The sequence below is a fragment of the Vicugna pacos genome, chromosome 9 (assembly GCF_048564905.1).
Source record: "Vicugna pacos chromosome 9, VicPac4, whole genome shotgun sequence".
Classification (NCBI taxonomy): Eukaryota; Metazoa; Chordata; class Mammalia; order Artiodactyla; family Camelidae; genus Vicugna; species Vicugna pacos.
The window spans coordinates 7,511,938-7,530,387 of NC_132995.1; the positions used below are offsets into that span (position 1 = coordinate 7,511,938).

The following is an 18,450-nucleotide window of genomic DNA, read 5'->3' on the forward strand; positions in this document are numbered from 1 at the left end:
GAAGCAGAGTCTCTCTGACCCAAGGAGTGGAAGAATGAGGATTCAAGCCCAGGCTGCTGCCCTGTTTTCATGCCTACCTACTCCAGGGCTTCTCAACCTGCTGTTTCCTTGAGGGTCTTTGAACTGGGATTGGGGACGGGTGACATCTGGATTTTTTTCGCTGAAATTCAGGGTTTCCATCAACCATGCACGTGAGCTGCAAAGCACAACAGCAGCAGCAGGACGTGTGTCACTGTCACAGAGGAATTGCTGATGCTGTCACCACATTGCAATTGTTTTGTAATTTCCAGTGATTGTTTACTCATTGCTGATTAGACCCACACCTAGCTCTTTCTAACCGTGCGTTGATACACCAGCCTCTATTACAGAGCTGTGAATTTTTAAAAATACACTGATAACTATTTCAGTATAATTGGTTCCCTTGCAATCCCAAGGGTTTTATTTTATGCATTCGAAACAGTACAATTGGGCCAGTGGATTGAAAAAGCCCTGAGTCGACACTATTCTGACGCATTAAATATGCTTTGAGTCCTTAATAACAGGGGCAGCTGTCTTATCTCGCTGTCTGCTACTCTCTGAATCTGAGAGTCTCTGAGATCTGTCCCCAGGGTCGTCCCACTTCCCTGATGCCCTTGCAGCCTCTGGAGCCCCCTCCCCAAGGCAGAAGCTCAGTTTTCTCCCCCTAGCTCCCTCCCTCCCCATCTGTCAAAACTGGGTGGAGAAACTGACATATTCTACAACACAGATGAAGACATGATGCCGAAGGAAATAAGCCAGGCACAAGCAAACGAATCTCGTGATTCCACTCATAGGAGACGCTTAGAGTAGTGAAATTCACAGAGACAGAAAGTACAATGGTGATTGAGGGGGGCTGGGTGGAAGAGGAGGCATTGTTTCATGAAGACAGTTTCAGTTTTGCAAGGTGAAATGAGTTCTGAGGCTTGATGGTTGCACGATATAAATGTATTAATACCAATGAACTGGATACTTAGAAGTGATGGTACATAAAATGGTACATTTTATGTTATAGATATTTTTCCACGACTAAAAAAAGAAAAAGCTGGAGAAGGCAGCTGGAGAGCCCAGGAGTTACCTAATGCACTTTGGACACTGTCAGTCTTGGGTTCCAAGCCCGCTGTGACCAGGTGATTTAGGCCCTGAAGTAATTGTCCTGGTCATTTTTCCAGATGGCTCAGTGTATAAAATGGGACCCCACAGGTGCCCATCCAGCTGCTCCAAGCATCTACGAGCGGATATCTAAGAAGATACGTCCTAAAGGCTAACTGTAGGAACTGAGATCAGTCTTGGTTTCCTGCCCAGGAACCCAGGCTGGAGAGATCTCTGGCTCCTGCACAGCCTGCTTGCCCTCTCCCCCGAAGCTGGGTGTGCAGAGGGGAAGATCTGGGCTCACAGCCAGACTGCCTGGCTTGTAGCCCAGTCTGCCACTTAGTGCAAGATGGGGCTATCAATCCCCACACACGGGCTTATGTGAGCACCAAATAAGCTGCCCCCCTTGAAGGGCTGGGAGCATCGCCCCCGGTGAGTGTTCTACAAACGTTAGTCATCATGTTCCTCTTCTCCAGTTGCGTGAAGCCAGCCTTCCAGAACTGAGGACCTGAGCGGGTGGAAATCACTGGCAAACTTCTTTGCGCGGCCACGTGAGGTCTTCCGGGAGCGTGCCGGGACCCGAGGATGTTAAGAGCTGTCATTCTCCTTCAGCGCTTTATTTCGTACATGGGGGAAGTACGTCTAGAGCTAGGAAGAGGGCGGTCCCTCTCCTGGAGATACTATTTATGTGCTCCTCCCTCTCAAACACCCCGAAAGGCCCGCAGAGAAACAGGATGCATCACTCTGGTCCAGCCTCCTGGACTACGGCAGTCGCCTCCTCGCCCTGTCTGTTCCCCGTCGCGTCCGCCAGAGGGCGCCTGGGAAACCTAAGTCGGCTCACAGCCCAGAACCCTCCCCTGGCTCCTGCCTCAAAGTAAGAGCAAAGTCATCATCCTGGAGCTCAGGCGCCTAAAGGACACACCCCTTTTGTTCCCTCCGACCTCACCTCTTGTCTGCACCCCCTTCTTCTCCAGGTTCCAGCCACAGAGCCTCCTTGCTCTTTAACACTCCACGGTATGCTCCTGCCTCAGGGCCTTTGCACTGGCTGTTATCCCTGCCTTGGGTGTTCCACCCCCAGATCGCCCAATGGTTCCCTCCCTCATTTCATGTATATCTCTGCTCAGATTATCACCTCCTCAAAGAAGTCGGCCCTTCCCACCTGGTCCTGAGGGCCTTTACGTGTAGTTGGGCAGGTTGTTCACTGCACAAAGCACTCTCTTGAATGAAGGCGGCTGGAATCCAAGTTGCTCTCCAAACTCCAGGAGAAAGAGGTGCTGTCTTCTAGTTCACACAAAGGGACTAGCAGCTGCTTTGTTCACTCCTCTACCTTGCAATATGGATTGAGTTGTGTCTCCCCAAAAGAGACACCAATGTCCCAACCCCAAGTGGATCACTTGTGAATGTAATCTTCTGTGGAAATAGTCTTTGCTGATGTAATCATGTTAAGACACGCTCATACCGGAGTAGGGTAGGCTATAATCCAATATGGCTGGTGTCCCTTAAGAGAAGACACACCAGTATAGGGGGAAAATGCACTGTGAAGACAGAGGCAGAGATTGGAGTTATGGAGCCACAAGCCAAGGACACTTGGGATTACCAGAGACTGGAAAAGGTAAGGACTGATCCTCCCATAGTATGGCCCTGGTGACATCCTGATTTGGGACATCCAGCCTCTGGAACTGTGAGAGAATCCATTTCTGTTCTTTTAAGCCACCCCTCCCCCTACACCATCGGTGGTACTTTGTCACGCAGCCACTGGAAGCTAACACACAGTGCTTGATTTTCCCTCCCATCTCCAGCTGACACTGTACACACTGACAGTCAATCTTCACTATTTGTGGGTGCTGTATTTGCGAATTTGTCTGCTGGTTAAATTTTATTTGCAGTGCCGAAAACTCTCAAAGCTTTCACAGACATGCGCAAAGCGGCACAGAATTTGAGTTGCCCAACACACACGTTTCCAACTGAGGTCGAACAAGGCAACACCCATCCTGGAAGCGGGTGTCCTTTTGCAGGTCTCTGTAGTGCCACGTTTTCCACCTTTTTGTGCTTCTGTTGATCTCACTGTTTTAAATGGCCCCCATGCCTAGTGCTTCATGCTGTCCCATGTTCCTAAGCACGGGAAGGCTGGAATGTACCTTATGGAGAAACGACGTGTTAGATACGCTTCAGTCAGGCACGGGTTACAGGGTTGTTGGCCATGTGCTCAATGTTGACGAATCAGCACTACATATTAAGTAGGGTGTCTTTAACAGGAACACATATAAAACAAGGTGGCGTGTTGATGGATTGACATAAATGTGACCAGTGGCTGGTAGGAAGCAAGCCCTGTATTTCCCCCAGGAGTGATGGTTCAGTATCCACTAACTGCATGTTCCAAAGACCACAGGGCCTCACCAGGAATGATGCAAATCTCCTGTGTTCGACTTAGCTGTTCACTCTCTACCTCCTCCACTAAAGTCAGCTCTCCCAGCCCAGGGGCTTCTGTCTGCCTTGTTCGGCTGCATCCTTCCCTGTGCCTCGAACAGGGCCTGGCACCCAATAGGTGCTCACAGATACAGGTGAACTAAGCCTTCACAATCCCCTTCCCCACCCACGTGTTGCCCCAACCCCCAGTCTCCGAACAAAGCACTGGGGTCAGGGGGCGTCAGTACAGTTTTAAAAAAAGGATCGTTTTTTAATTTACAAGAGTTCTAAATGTACAGAATTCTCCTTTAAAAAAATCGTTATACACAATAAATACAGTACAAAAAAATTTATCTTACAGTACTAGTTTTGTCTCCAAGATTTCAAAATCTGGCGCGGGTGGCTGGCGGCAGGAAGAACGGAGGGAAGACTGGCGGGGGAGGGGGTGGGAGGAAGACCCCGGTTTCCTGTGTTGGAGGTGCTCAGATTTCAGTTGAGGGACTGGAGGCTTCGAACTCTTTTTCTCTCTCGAGCACACACAAAGGGACAGAGGACATGGAGCGGGACGCACACACATGGATGTGACAAAGGTGCCCGCGGGCACAGCGCCCCCAGGTGGCGGGCCGGGGATGCTGGCTCACGCCGCCCCTTCCCTACGCTTCCTTTCTCAGCCTGTGGGGGGCGGTGGGGAGAGGCTGAGCGCAGCTTCCGAGGACCCGGCCAGCTCGGAGCGCTCGCGACGTGTGGATCCGTGATGCCACACAGACCAGCCCGGTGGGTACCCGGCTATGCGGGAGCAGTGGGGACAACCAGGGAGCCCCCATCCCTGGCGAACACACACGTGTCCCCTGTGGAGGGGCGGAGCAGGTAAATGGGAAGAAATAGGAAATGACACACCAGGATTACCCCCTCCTTTGGCGAGGGGGGGGACATTTTACATTACAGCCCCCTCCCCAAAATCCGTGGCCCCCACCCAACACCCCAGCTGAAGCAGGAGGTGGAGGAGGAGGCCTTTGTGACTCAAATAACTTAGGCAAGAAAAACTCAAGGGGTCCCCGGCTCAAGTCCCCCAGGAGGCTGAGGTCAGACGCCCCGCTGCACCCCCTCCCGGCGTCCTGGCAGGGCGACGGGACGGGGGAGGGAAGACCAGCCCGATGTTATCTGTTCAACGTCCTGGCGCCGAGGCCACCGTTGTGACTGGAGGGCGGGTAGGCCTCTGGCCTGTGCAGGGGCGACCGGGAGGCAGCGGTGACCGCCGTCGGGGCGGCGTGGGAGTAGGGGGGTGCGGGCGTCCGGCCGGGGGCCTGCTGGAGGTTCAGGATGCTGTCGATGGCGCTCTGGAGGTGTTCCGTGAGCGTGTCGTCCTGCGGGCTGTCGCTGGAGAAGCTGGCCTGGTCCACGTCGGGTGACTCAGACTTGCGCCGCTTGGCTGGGGGCAGCGGGGGTGCCTCCCAGCCAGGCTCCCTGCTGCCGCTGCCCTGCCCGGCGCCGGCCGTGGGCTCCGACGGGGCGCCCTTCAGCATCCGCTGGTATAGCTCATCCTCCACGGCCGCCAGCTCGCGGATGAGCCCACCGGTGGCCTCGTCCACTTTGGAGGGCAGCGGCGTCGGACTGCTGCCCCGGGCTCTGCCGGTCGCCGCCCCCTCGGCTGCCCCGCCGCCCAGGGCCTCCGCGTTCTCGCGGTACGTCTTCCGGAGGGGCAGGCGGGGGCAGTGGGGGGCCGGCGCCGGTGGCTTGCGGTCAGTGGCGGCCGGCGGCGGGTGGTCCACCGTGCCGTTCATCTGGCCAGTGGAGGGGGGTGGCGGCGGGGGCCGCGGTGGGGGTTCGGCTGCCTTGAGGGCGGCAGGGGGCGGCGGCGGGGGCTGGTGCACCGGGTCCAGGGCCGTGTTGTGGACCACCTTGCTGAGGCCGGCTTCCTGTTTGATCTTGAGCTTCAGGCCGATGCGGCTCCGAGCCTCGTAGGTCTTGATGGGCGGGCGGTTGCGGGAGGGCATCGGGCCGTCCTCGTCGGCGTCCAGGGAGGAGGCGGCGGAGGATGAGGAGGACGAGGACAGGGAGGAGGAGGATGCCCGGGCCCAGGTCACGGAAGGGGAGCCGCCCGCACCACCGTGCCGGATCACCAGCTTGGTGGGCAGGTGCAGAGGGGGCTGGGCTGGGGCTCCAGATGCTGAGGATGGTGGGAGACCATGGCCCGGGAGCCGGTGTCCATCGGAAGAGGCGGAGACCGGGAGGCCGAGAGAGCGCGAAGAAGACACATACTCATCTGTAGAACCGGGGGGCCAAGGAAAGCCAGGGGATTAGCGGAAGCACAAGGCACCTCTTGAGCAGAGCTAAGAGAAGCCGATGTGCACTGAGCACCTACAATATCGGCCAGGCTTGGGGCTAAGCCCTTGACTCATCAAATCCTGGGGACACACTGCTAGGTGGGACCCTTTCCCCCAATTCCCCAGTCCCCCTAATGTGAAAGCACTGGTCAGCACCTGAGAGTCGACGCCACCTTAACTTTTGCAACCCAGGCACCTTGCTTGCCTCACCCCAGTCCTGGCTCTGCTCTCCTGCTTTTCTATCCCCCTGGTGGTGGCAAAATGTTCCCTCTATCCACGCCAGGATCGAGGAGGTGAAATGGGCACACGGTGACAGAGCAAGGTGAACTCAGCCCTCTCCAGCGGGAAGACGGGGGCTCGGGCGCCACCCAGTGGTGGAGTAAGGTAAGGCTGGTCACCCCGCTCCCGGCTCACTGCGGTCTAATTCCGCCTCACTGCGCGGGTGGGAGTCCGGGACACCATCCCATCCCTCTCACCGGGCTTCTCCTTGGCCAGCTGTTTGTCCAAGGCCAGGGTGGTCTTTTCCTCCTGAATGAACATTCGGTCGATCATGACCATCTCCGCTGAGGGGCTCACCCTCTGACGGGGGGGGGGAGGGAAGAGAGGATGGCAAGTGAAGCAGCGAGGTGGGGGAGGGGACGTGAGCCACTAGGGATGGATGGGAACAGATTCCAAATTGTCCTTCTTGTGATCTGACCACCAGCCTCCCTCCCTCTTTCCTTCCCTCCAGAGGCTTCAAGGAGCAGGAGGCTCCTCTGTGCCCAGACACGGAGGTCCGGGTCCCCCGGGGAGGAAGGTGATGGTCACCCTACCCGGGACTCCTCCAGGAGCAAGAGGCGGTATTTATTGAGCATGGCCTGGGTGCGTTTCAGCAGCTGCGTGGAGACCGTCTCAAATTCTTCATCCACTGTGGAGGAAAAGAAGAGGCCCAGAAGCTCAGACATTTGGGGAGGGAAAGACCCGCCGGCCTGCACAGGGCTGGGCGCAACCCGACTCTCAGGGTCAAGGGTGCCTGCAGTGTTGCGCTGGTGTCTGATCCTCCGCATTCTCCGCAGTCGTCGCCAGCCCCTCCACGCAACAAAGACAGGGTGGGGAGAGTCCCACGGAGGCCTCACCTTTGTGGTAGTCGTTGGGGGAGGGGAGGGCACCCTGGTAGACATGGTAGGGCAGGAGGCGATGCAGGGCGTCCTCGAAGGAGGGGAAGGCCGTCTTGTAGTCAGGGTGCAGGACGGAGCCCTGATGTTTGTGCAAATGCTCCAGGAAGCTGCAGGATGAGAAGCACCACAAACACACACACAGAGCTGGTGGTGAGGCCAGGAGACAGCAGAGCCGGGACTCCGAGCTCCAGGCCACAAGGTAAACAATCGGGGAAAGGAACGTGGCAGAAATATGTGTTAATGTGTGCTGAGCGTGCCTGTCCTGTCTCACTGCATCTCTGGGGACAACCAAATGCAGTAGGTGCTAATCATTATCCCCATTTTACAGATGAGGCAATTGAGGCCCACAGAGAAGTCCAAAGCACCAACAGCGAGGAGGAGGAGGCAGGGCTGGGAACCAGATGCCGGAGCTTGCAACTCATCCTCCATGCAATACCGTCTCCTGCCACCGGGGGTCAGCATGTCCCCACCCGGCCACGGGCTCAGCAGCCAACTTGGGGAGGTGTGCAGAGAGGTTGGTCCCCTGGTTGGTTGGGTGATAGGATCGTGTTCTCTCACTGGGCTCTTTTGTAGCATAGCGCATATTAAAATGAATTATGTCTTTATTGTATGATTGTCTCTCCCACCAGACATGCTCGTCTGTACCCTGTGCTGAGGACCAGCAGCCCCTACACACTGCGGGACAAGACCTGGTCTATCTTTTGCGTTTTCAGAATCTAGCACAGGACTGGGCACTGTATGACTTGACCAACTCTCTCAGTGGAAGGAGGGCAGGAGAGAGGGACAGAACGCAGGCAAGCATCCAATATTTACCCATCCAGCCATCTGTCCAGCCACGCACATGACCAGACTCCCATCCCTGGCACTGAGCACTGTCAGCCCCTGCCCTGTTTGAGACGCCGAGGGGGCAGCAGTGACCAAGCCCTACAGACTCCCTCCCTCTCGCAGCTGGCAGCCCAGCTGCCCCATGAATGCTATTCACACAGTCTCATCGACTCGTCACCCATCACCCTGTTATCACTATTACCACCCCACTTTCAAGAGGGTCCTCAAGGGAAATGGCATTGCCCAAACCACAGGGCTGATGAGAGGTGGAGGGAAGGCACAGGACAGGGGAGACACCAACACGGGGGCGCTGCAACTCACCAGGCTTCTTTGCTGGGCTGCAGTGTGGGTGGTTTCTTCAGGCTGCCCGACTTGCTCTCATACTGCAGGGGAGAGAGAGGTGAGCAGTACTGCCACGGAGCAGCCTTCCCATGGTACTCTGTTCCCCTCCACCGCCCAGCCTGGGACAAAGATGGGAGGGGACCAAAGTCTTCCGAGATGTGGTCCTGGTCCCAGCAGCGGGTTGCCCCACCAGTTGCACTCAACCTCCGGGGCAGACCCAGGATGGGACCCCATGGGGGACACAGTGAGGAGAGGGTGACAGGCTTGCCTGAGCCCTTGACACCCTCTGCCTGACTTCTGGAGTCTCCCTGCCTGGCCATCTGATGGCCCCATCTCCCTCGTCATCACTCAGCATCTGAACTGCCTCGCCATCTTCTTCCAGCCCCTGACTTCTTCAGTCTGGGTACCACCATCCTCGTTCCCCACTAATACCCCTGCCCACTGCCCCTGAGTCTAGGGTCTCACCCCACCTATCCTGAGCCGACACCTAACAGTCTCACCCAGTCCCTTCTTCATAGTCTCAAACTTTCTCCTGCTCCCGCCCCCAGTGACCATCTGGGGTCTCACTCAGGCCACATCTCCTATCATCATCCTGTTGTTTTAGTGTTTCCAGGGGTCTCTGCCCACCTGTCTTGGTCTCACAAATGCCCCCTGCCTGGACCGTCCTGGTGTCTCATCTGCACGTCTCTGGCTGTTTGCCCATCAGCTCCCCTGCCCTTCTGGCCCCAGTCTCAGTTCCCTGGCGACATCACTCCAGCTTTAGCCCTCCACCCTGGCGGCCCCTTACCTGCATCCCAGAGGATTTCCCTGGTCCAGATGCAGCGGCCTTGGCCACACTCAGGGTCTGGAGGTTGCTGGCAAAAGCTTTGCTCTCAGCAGGAAGCAGAGGAGGGAGGCCTGGAGGCGGGGACAGACAGGACTCTGGCATGAAGGCCCCTCCAAAAATGTGACCCCCCAGCCTGCATCCTACATTTCTCTGGTTCTTCAGCCTCGGTGGCCATGCCAGCCCTGGCGTGCGTGCCCCTCTGGGAGTGAGATCTGGGGATACAGCTCTTCCTCCTCCATCTTCCCTGTCCAGTGAGTTCTGGGCAACCAACTCCTTGGGTTCACCCACCCACAGCTCTGTCCCAGCCAGCCCTTCCTGTCATTCAGCTTCTCTCTCGACCCTGGCACCCCTCTCTCCTGGGTGGGCTCCCCTACCTGCAGTGGCCATGGGCGCCGGGGCAGGGGGATGGCTGGGGGTGGCAGGGGTCCCGGATGGGGCCTGCCCGCTGACCAGCACAGAGGCAGTGGGGCTGGCGAGGGGCCCCAGGCTGGCGGAGGTCTGCGGGGCAGCAGGGGCCCCCACGGCCTTGCTCTGGAGAATGATTCCGGACGGCACCTGAGGAGAGGGACAGGTGGTTGAGGGATGGGGGGCACCCACTAGGAGTGGGGCAGCCAGGAACCAGGGCTGGGGGCAAAGAGAGAGCCATAAAGCAGGAGGGGTTCCAATCAATCAGACTGCAGGGGAGGGCAGGGGTGTGGGGCGGGTGGTGGGCTGGTCCCTGCCTCCAATTACCTGGTGAAATCTCTCGAGAAGAGCCTTCGGCTGGGGCAGCGCCGGGAAGGGGGTGGTCACCATCTGGAAGGTCCGAGGAGGCGGTGGGGGGGGCGCTGCGGGCTCGGGGACCAGGTGGAGGGTGGGAGGGGGCGTGGGGGATTTGTGGGGCCCCTGGCCAGGTGGGAACTGGAGCTGGAAGTCAGGTGGCGTGGGGGCTGGTAGCCTGGAGGACGTCTCAGAGGCCACGATAGAGGAGGTGGAAGTCGGAGGGAGGTGGGGGGCTGGGGGAAGCGGCCCCTCCAGGGGCTGGGATGGAGGTCGCAGAGGGGGCTGGGGTGGGCCGGGGGCTGTGGGGGCCGGGGTGCTTGCAGGTGGGGGGACACCCAGCTGGTTCTGGATGACAAAGATGCTGGGCAGAGTCGGGGGGGCCTGGGGTGGGGGGCAAGGGTGCAGGGCGGGCTCTGAGGGTGGGCGGGACAAGCTCTGGGGCTGGGAAGGCGGGCGGGAGTGGGGTCGGGAGGGTGGGCGGGAAGGGGGCCGGGCAGGGTGTGGGGAGGGCAGGTGGGGGCTGTCTCCCAGAGGGGCCTGGTGAGGTAGTGAGGGGGATGAGGAGGGGCCTGGGCCCTTCAGCGGAGTCGCTGCTGGGATCTGGGCAGGGGAGGGAGGGAGAGGGGAGGGGGCGGGGGTCAGAACCAACCTTGGCTCCCATTGCCCCAAGACACTGGGGACCCCAGCCACTCCCGCCAGAAACCCCACTTCTTAGCCACCCCTTGTCCTGAGAGAAAGAAGCCGACATCCTTCCTGCCTCTCATTTCTGAACTGCCCACTTCACCACTCCGCCTGACACCCAACCACCTCACTTCATGCCCTCAAGCTGTCCCCCACATCTGTCCCCACATCATGTCCCCACCGCCCCCTTCCATTTGTCCCCCCTCACCCCTGCACCTGCCCCTGCCCCCACCTCCTCACCCCCATATCTCTGCCCTCTGATCTCACCCCCCCGACCCCCCCGATGGAGGCGAGCTCTGCAGGCTTCGGGGGGGCGGCAGCAGAGGAAGCAGTGGCGGCGGGGGGGGGGCACCACACCAGCTGCCCAGCAGGTAGGCAGGGGGCGGGGGGGGGCGGGAGCATGAGCAGAGCAGCAAGGGGTGGCCGGGCGGGGGCCGCGTCCTAGCCGCCAGCCCCGGCCTGACCGCCCGCTAACCCAGGAAGACAGATGCTAGGACAGACACCAGGGCTGCGTGCTGGGGTGTGGGGCTGACGATGGAGGAGGGCTCGGCAGGGATAGGTCCGGGGTTGGGGGGGGGGCGGGTGGTACCCGAGCCAAGGATAAGGACTGAACCAGAGGATCAGGGTCCTGTCCCTCTGGACGCCAGCCCATGAGTTGTGGGCCCCCTTCTAAGTGTCCATAGCCTCTGCCTCTGTGTCACTGTGGGGCTGTGGCTGCAGGCCTCCCCAGGAGCCATGTGAGCCTGCAGGCTATGGGTGTGGGTGTGTGTGTGTGCAAGCACAACTATGTCGAACTTGCACACGCGATCCTAGCACTAGTTCCACAGCATAGACGGTGACCTCGCCTAAAACACACCTCTGTCAGGGCACCTTGCCCCTCTTCCCCCAGAGGTCACCTCCCCAAGGGCTGTAACCTGGCCTTGGTGTAACACTGGATCCATTTCACAAATGAGAAACTGATGCCATGGAGCCAAAATGACTGTTCCCTGTCTTCCCTCCACCACCCGGGAATTGTGAAGCTGACCAAAGAGGACTCAGGCTGAGCAGGCGCAGGGACACCCGTCGCTGCCACGCTCCAAAGCTGGGGCCCTTTGCTGCGAGCCTCCAAAGGGGGCCAACCCATAATTCCAGAGTTATGACCTGCTTTAAGCCTCCAAGCATGGCCCTGAAGAACTCCTGGCAATTCAAAATAAAAAAACTAACCAACCAATCAATCAAGCTATACATCCCCAAAGGCTTGCCATCTCTAAGGAGAGATCAGAAGGCCGGCCCTTGGCTCTCAAGGGGCTGGTGAGATTATCCCCGGGACAACCCTTTGGAAGGTGGTCTGATCTGGTGGTTCTGAAAGAGCCACGAGTTGACCTGGGAATCCCCACTCCGGGAATCTGTGGTAAGGAGCATTCAGGTACTTGTCCACAGGGTGAGCCAGTGTGGAAGTATTTCAACAGAGAAGGTAACAGAACAATCCAAATGGCGTCAGCAGATGAGTAGCTTAGTAAGGACGAAGGAGCCAGCCCACTTGACACCACCCCAAGCACAGGCGTCCGGGGGCCTGGTCAAGTGGCAACACACACGTGCCAGACGCCAAGTGAAATGAGATCACGCAATACCTCACACAATTGCTAGAGAACTGGCTGAACTGCATTACGGATAGTGGCTTTGATAGCAGTATTGTCTCAATGCTAAATTTGCTGAATTTGGTAACTCTGCCGTGGTCGAGTAGGAGAAGGTTCTTATTCTCAACAGCTGAAATATTAAAGAAGCACAATGTCTGCAATTTACTTTCATTGGAAAAAAAATGTACACATGCTGAGAGCTCCGGATAAAGCAAATGCAGCTAAACAGTTGCAGGGGGTGAATCTGCTGTGGTCACCAACAATCCCCGTCTCCTCGCATTCAGTCTCCTCCCACATTGTACCAGGGCTGGTCTAAGAAGTGATCACATGTCACTTCCAAGATTAGGTTGTAAAGAAGACTGCGGCATACATTAACTATATTTCAATTAAAAAAAACAACAACACTGTGGCTTTTATCCTGGGCACTCTTTCCCTCTCTGCTGTTTGATCTTGCACTTGGGGGAAGCTAACAAAGGGGGCACGTTCTGAGCTGTTGTGTGGAGAAGCTTTGGCCTCAGTTCCTCCCTATGTAGGTCCCCCTTCTTGCCAACAGCTGCACGAGGGCACCATCTTGGAAGCAGATTCTCCAGCCCAGTCAAGCCTTCAGATGACTGCAGCCCTGTTTGATACCTTGACTATAATCTCATTAAGAGATCACGAGCCACAACTCTCCAGTGAAGCTGCTTCCAGACTCCTGATTCTGAGAAACCGTGTGAGATAAATTAGTGTTTGTGGTTTCAAGCTACTAAGTTTGGGGGCGGGGAGGGTGGTCATTTGTTACACAGCAATAGATAACTAATACATCTGGTTAGAGAGTAAAGAACTCCCATAAGCATTATGCCCACGTACTAGACTTACAACTTTGCTACAAGTTTGAAATGATTTAAAAATGAAAAGTTTAAAAATAAAAAAGTTTTAAAAAAACAAAGCTTTTAAAAAAAAAGTTTTAAAATTAAAAAAAACAAAACAAAAAACCTCCTTCCTCATTAAAAATACAGAGACAAATACTCACCCACTCCCCCTAAACCAAGTCAAAAAACCAAATGACATAACTGGGGGGAAATAGTTGCAATTCATAGCACAGACAAAGCGCATCTCTCTCATATATAAAGAGTCTCTAGAAATCACTAATAACAACAACCAGTGACAAAAGGGGGACAAAGGATGTGATCACACAGAGCACAGAAAAGGCATCACACAAGGCTTCACTATTTCAAGAGATGCTCAACCTCACCTGTAATAAATGCAAATCAAAAGCATTCTATGGAATGATTTCAGGCATCATATTAGGAATAAGCCATATGTCTCATAGACACTCATAAGTTGCCCTCAGGGGTCTAAACTGGCAAAATTTGCTACAACCTCAGAGGACAGCAATTCAGCAGCAGCTGTGCCAATTATAAGTACACTGATTTTACCCAGCAAATAGGCTTCCAGAAAGTGACCAAAGAGATACACCTGCATGAGTGTGAAATGACACACAGACAACTTATTTACTGCAGCTCTGCGTGGAGGACCAGAGCCCGAGTGGGGTCTAACCATCAGAACAGTGTTTCCCAGGATGAATGATAGTCCACTCCTATCTGCAGAGGAATAATTCTCCACCATAACAAAGGACCCAAGAAACTCCCCACATGCTGCTCAGTGAGTGGATAATGTGCTCCCTGCTGGGTAGAGAGAAACGGGGAGAGAAATGTAAGCTTGTATTTGCTCAAGGCTGTATATGCACAAAGAGCTGGAAGGATATACAAAAAGTAAGCGCTGAGGTTATGGGGAGGGGTCGGAGCTGCGGACGCAGGCATGGGGCGGGATGCTTTCCCCCATACTTCAAAAATGCCTTTTTTCTTTCTTTTAAATGTAGGTACTGGGGATTGAACCCAGGCCCTCGTGCATGCTAAGTATGCACTCTACCACCGAGCTATTCCCACCCCGCTAAAAAGGCTTTTTCATGATTGAATCATGTGAATTTAACACCTATGGTCAAAAAGGACAAATATTTTCAATGGATGGGAAGAAAGAAAGCAAGCCTAAAAGGAAACTTCATTCCAAAAATGTTACCAGCGGCTCCTGCACAGTGGTGTTAGGGGATATTTGTTTTTCTTCTTGGTTCTTTTCAGTGTTTACTAAATTTTCTAAATAAGCATAAAATTATTTTTATAATCACTTTTTTAAAAACTCTCACCTGAGTGGACTGTTTACCGAGAGATTCCAACTGCCTCTGGGGAGACGGCCAGACAGTTGATTCGTACAGAATTAGAGGAGGTGGCGAGCATTTTCCCGCCTGGCCGGAGTGAGCTGGTGGCTGACCCGGGCTGATGAAGCTGTTAGAGGAAGCCTTCACTGGCACAAACCTCATGGGGGAGCAACCAGACTGGTGTTTTCCATGACATGTTTGGAATGTAACACTGAATCCTCTGTATCCCGCAGGGATTGGTTCTAGGACCCCCGTCGGGTACCAAATCTAAGGATGCTCAAGTCCCTTGTATAAATGGAGCAGTATTTACGTATAATCTACACATATCCTCCCATATATTTTAAATCACCTCGGGGAGAGTGCAGCTCAGTAGTAGAGCACATGCTTACCATGCACAAGGTCCTGGGTTCAATCCCCAGTACCTCCATTAAAATAATAATAATAAACAAACAAACAAACAAACAAACCTAATTATCTTCTCCCTCCAAAAAACAAAACAACAATTTTTTAAAAATCACCTCTGGATGACTTATGAGACCTAAGGCAATGTAAATGCTATGTAGAGTTGCCTGCACGTGGCGAATTCAAGTTTTGCATGTTGGAACTTTCTGGAAGATTTTCCCTGAATCTGCAGTTGGTTGAATCCATGGATGCAGAACCCGAGGATATGGAGGGCTGACTGGATACCCTCTGAACCTGCGATTCTATTTCTAGAAATTTCCCCTACACGTATTTTCACACATGTGTGCAAAGCCAGATCCAAGAATATTTATCGAAGTGTTGTTTATTATCAAGTCCACAGGAAACCATGGACTAGGGACCTGAAAAAATGAGGCCTTGCATGTTCATGTGATGAAATGAAATATACCAACAGAGCTGGCAAACCGTGGCCCAGAACCCAAATCTGGCCGGCTGCCTGCTTGGCCAACCAGTATGTATGGCCCACAAGCTAAGAATAGTTTTCACGTTTTTAAACGGGCGAATAAAAGTCAAAAGAAGAAGAATATTTTGTGGCTTGTGATTCTGATATGAAATTCAAATTTCAGTGTCCATAAATAAAGTTTTGTTGGGACACGCCCATGCTTGCTGGTTTATGTAGGGTCTAGAGCAGCTCTGAGGCTGTGACAACAGAGTCCTGCAAAGCCTAAAAGGTTCATGGCTTTCAGGGAACATTTGCCTGGCTTCCTTCACTTTGCAACTTTGCGGGACTTTCAGCGTGCCTGGCCCTGTTCAAGCACTTTACATACGTTAATGTTAACAACTCTATGAAGGAGATGCCATTATCATTTTACAGGTCAGGAAATTGAGGCACAGACAGGTTAGTGACTTGACGAAGGTCACAGAGCCTTTAAGGGGCAGAGTGGGATTCCAGAAGACCTGTTTGCTAACTACCCCTCCAACAACAGTTCTCCCAGATAGCAGTTTTTCAGCCACACCTAGTGTCGAGCAGGAACGGCCCTCCCTTTGTTTTTGCTGCGGGGTACTGAGCACCAGGGGGGTGCTTGTGGGTGTGGCTGAGTTCCTTCCTCCATTCATTTATTCCAGTAAGGCTCGGGCACTATTCTGGGCGCTAGGGATCCAGCAGGGCCACAACACACCAAGCTCTCTGCCCTCAGTGAGTTTCTGTTACAGTGAAGAGTATATGTTATAGAGAGGAGCTGGCGTTCTAGAGAGTCAACAGGGAAGATGTGCAGCCCAGTCAGAGGGCGGTAAGTGCTACAGAGAAGTAAACAGACGGGAAGGGCCGACTGGTGACCAACTTGTCCTGATTTGCCTGGGACTGTCTCAGTTTTAAAACTGAAAGTTCCGGGGGAGGGTATAGCTCGGTGGTAGAGTGCCTGCCTAGTGAGCACGAGGTCCTGGGTTCAATCCTCAGCACCTCCATTAAAAACATAAATAAACCTAATTACATCCCACCACAAAACAAGAACAAACATAAAAACAAAAACAAAAACTGTTCCATTTCCCAAGAACCTCCTTGGTACTAGGTAAACTGGGCTGGTTGGTCACCCGACAAGCTAGTCTAGACATGGACCTGGCACACAGCCGGGGCTCAGCACGTATCTGCAGGGTGTACAGCACTGGAGTGCCAGAGGACAGGCGTGCTCTGGCCTGGCTCTCAACCACAGGGCTCGGAAGTGGGGAAGGCCCTTGCTGGAGGGACCCAGGCCTGCCAACCACTCTAGAAATAGTGCTTCCAGCTTGAGTCTCTCACAGGCCAAGTGGCCCCTCGCCCCTTCCTTCCTTCTGCCTGCTTTTTCTCCCTGTGTAGAGATGACTTGGGGACATCCTGGCCCTACATCCTTCTGGGCTCTACCCCATAAGCACAAAAACTGAAATAATAATAATAATAACAACAACAACAACAATAGCAGCCAACATTTATGGAGTGCTTACTCTGCGCAAAGCATACATTAACTCGTTAACTCGTCCTAACAGATCTATAAAGAAACTGTCATTCCTATTTTCCAGATGAGGAAATCAAGGCTCAGCAGTTACAGGGACTTGCTCAGGGTTAGCACAAGGTCTGGCATATACTCAGTGCCTTTGCTTCCCTAAACTTCTGTTGATAGAATGAAGAAACTGGCTGCTGCAAGTCACATGGTAAGGAGCAGAACCTGAGAGTGAAATCACAACCATTTAAGGCCAAAGCCCAGCTGACTTCTGCTGGACCTCGCTGTTATTCCCTCCTCTTCCTGCCTATCCTAATCTACCTACCCACTGGTCCCTTTTGAAGGAGGACCACATCCATCCTTCCAGAAGAAAAGGTGGACCGCCCTAACCTTGTATGCTTATGTGCTAATGACTCACATGAGATGAAGACTAATTAATATGTAAAGAGTTTCAACAAATCAACAAGAAAATGACCAGCACAAATTTGAAAATGGTCAAGGGTGTGAACAATTCCACAGAAGAGAAAATAGCTTTAAATCTACAAAAACTTGCCCAGCCTCATTCACAGTGAAAGAAATGTAAATTAAAACAAAACAAGATACTATTTTTTACCAACCACACTGGCTGAGTTCAATATTGCTGAGGGTGGGGGCAAACAGGCACAAGTCATGTATTGCTGATAATCTGTTAAACCAATTTATACTCGATAGAGAGCAATTTGGCAGTATCTGTCAAAACTCCAAATGCATATGCTCTCAGACCCAGCAATTTCCTTGTTAAGAACTTATCCTACAAAGTGACATATGTACACAGTTGTTCTTTACAGCCTTGCTCATAGTAGCTAGAGACCAAAAAGTGACCTAAATTCCCAACAACTGGTTAGATAAATAATAGTACCTCCACACAGTGGAATGCTATGCAATTGTATAAAATGAAGTACAGTCTCTGAGATGAATTTTTAAATGATAAAAGGTGCAGAATGCATGCAGAGTATGCTATCATTTTCTTAAAAATGGAAGGGAAAGAATCCAGGTGTCATCTTGCTTGTCTGTGAGTGGAAAGGAGCGGAGGAAACCACCTTGGGGAGGGAAAGCAGGAGAAGGGGCTTTCATCCAGACCTCTCGGTATCCTCCTTGAAATGTCAGCTACCTGAACATTACTTATCCAGATATGAAAATAATTCTAGGACATGATCCGTTTCCTGTTGTGTGCATCTTGTCTCCCTGACTAGCTCGTGGGCTCCCCAGGGACTGGCCCTGGTCTCAAGCATCCATGACCGTCAGGAGACCCTCAGGAAATATCTGGGGAGCAAAGGAGAGCACCATTTCCCAAGCCAGCGAGACAGAAAGGCAGGCAGGGCAGCCAGAGAGCAAGAGGAGGGAGCGGGGAAGAAGGGGCAAGGGGCAAGGCTGGTCTGCGCTAGGACAGAGGCTGCTGGGGTTCATCTACCTGGGGGGCCGGCGCCGGGGAAGCCTGGCTGTCGGGGGCCTGAGGGCCAAGGCCAGCTCCTTTGGCGACGGGGGTGGTCGGGGCTGGCTCTTGGGCGGGAGGCGGGGCGCTGACTATGACCGAGGCGGGCACGGAGAGGTGGGGTCCCTCTGTGGAGAGGGGCTGCTGGCTCCTCTCCTGAAAGGGGCAGCCCGCAAAGGGTCAGAAAGCCATCCCTGCAGACCCACGGCCTTCCTTGGTGCCACTGCCCCCACTGATGCTCCAGAGAAGAGGATGGTGGGAACGGCTTGGCGGGGGGGCACCAAGAGGCTGAGTGCCAAGGCTAGGGGAGCCCCAGGGTCCAGGCACTTGGAGGCCAAAACCCAGG

General features: G+C 54.1%; 1 protein-coding gene and 1 long non-coding RNA gene across 3 annotated transcripts in view; one reads left to right on the forward strand and one right to left on the reverse strand.

The window, feature by feature from the left end:
- Positions 1-3,847: 3,847 nt before the first annotated feature.
- Positions 3,848-18,450, reverse strand: part of BICRA (BRD4 interacting chromatin remodeling complex associated protein) — a 74,345-nt gene continuing 59,742 nt past the window's right edge. Inside the window, exons 7-15 of one of the 2 annotated variants that reach the window (XM_072966759.1) lie at positions 18,084-18,260; positions 9,720-10,349; positions 9,362-9,542; positions 8,949-9,058; positions 8,141-8,202; positions 6,953-7,101; positions 6,650-6,744; positions 6,314-6,416; positions 3,848-5,776 (exon numbers count right to left, since the gene is read on the reverse strand). In XM_072966759.1, the coding sequence (XP_072822860.1) occupies positions 4,671-5,776; positions 6,314-6,416; positions 6,650-6,744; positions 6,953-7,101; positions 8,141-8,202; positions 8,949-9,058; positions 9,362-9,542; positions 9,720-10,349; positions 18,084-18,260 (2,613 nt within the window). In that variant the 3' untranslated portion in view covers positions 3,848-4,670. The remainder of the gene's footprint in view (positions 5,777-6,313; positions 6,417-6,649; positions 6,745-6,952; positions 7,102-8,140; positions 8,203-8,948; positions 9,059-9,361; positions 9,543-9,719; positions 10,350-18,083; positions 18,261-18,450) is intronic. The other variant, XM_072966760.1, reaches the window with a different exon arrangement.
- On the forward strand, positions 7,096-7,604 carry LOC140698045 (uncharacterized). Its single transcript, XR_012075437.1, has 2 exons — positions 7,096-7,193; positions 7,323-7,604. It is a non-coding gene; the product is annotated as an uncharacterized lncRNA (long non-coding RNA).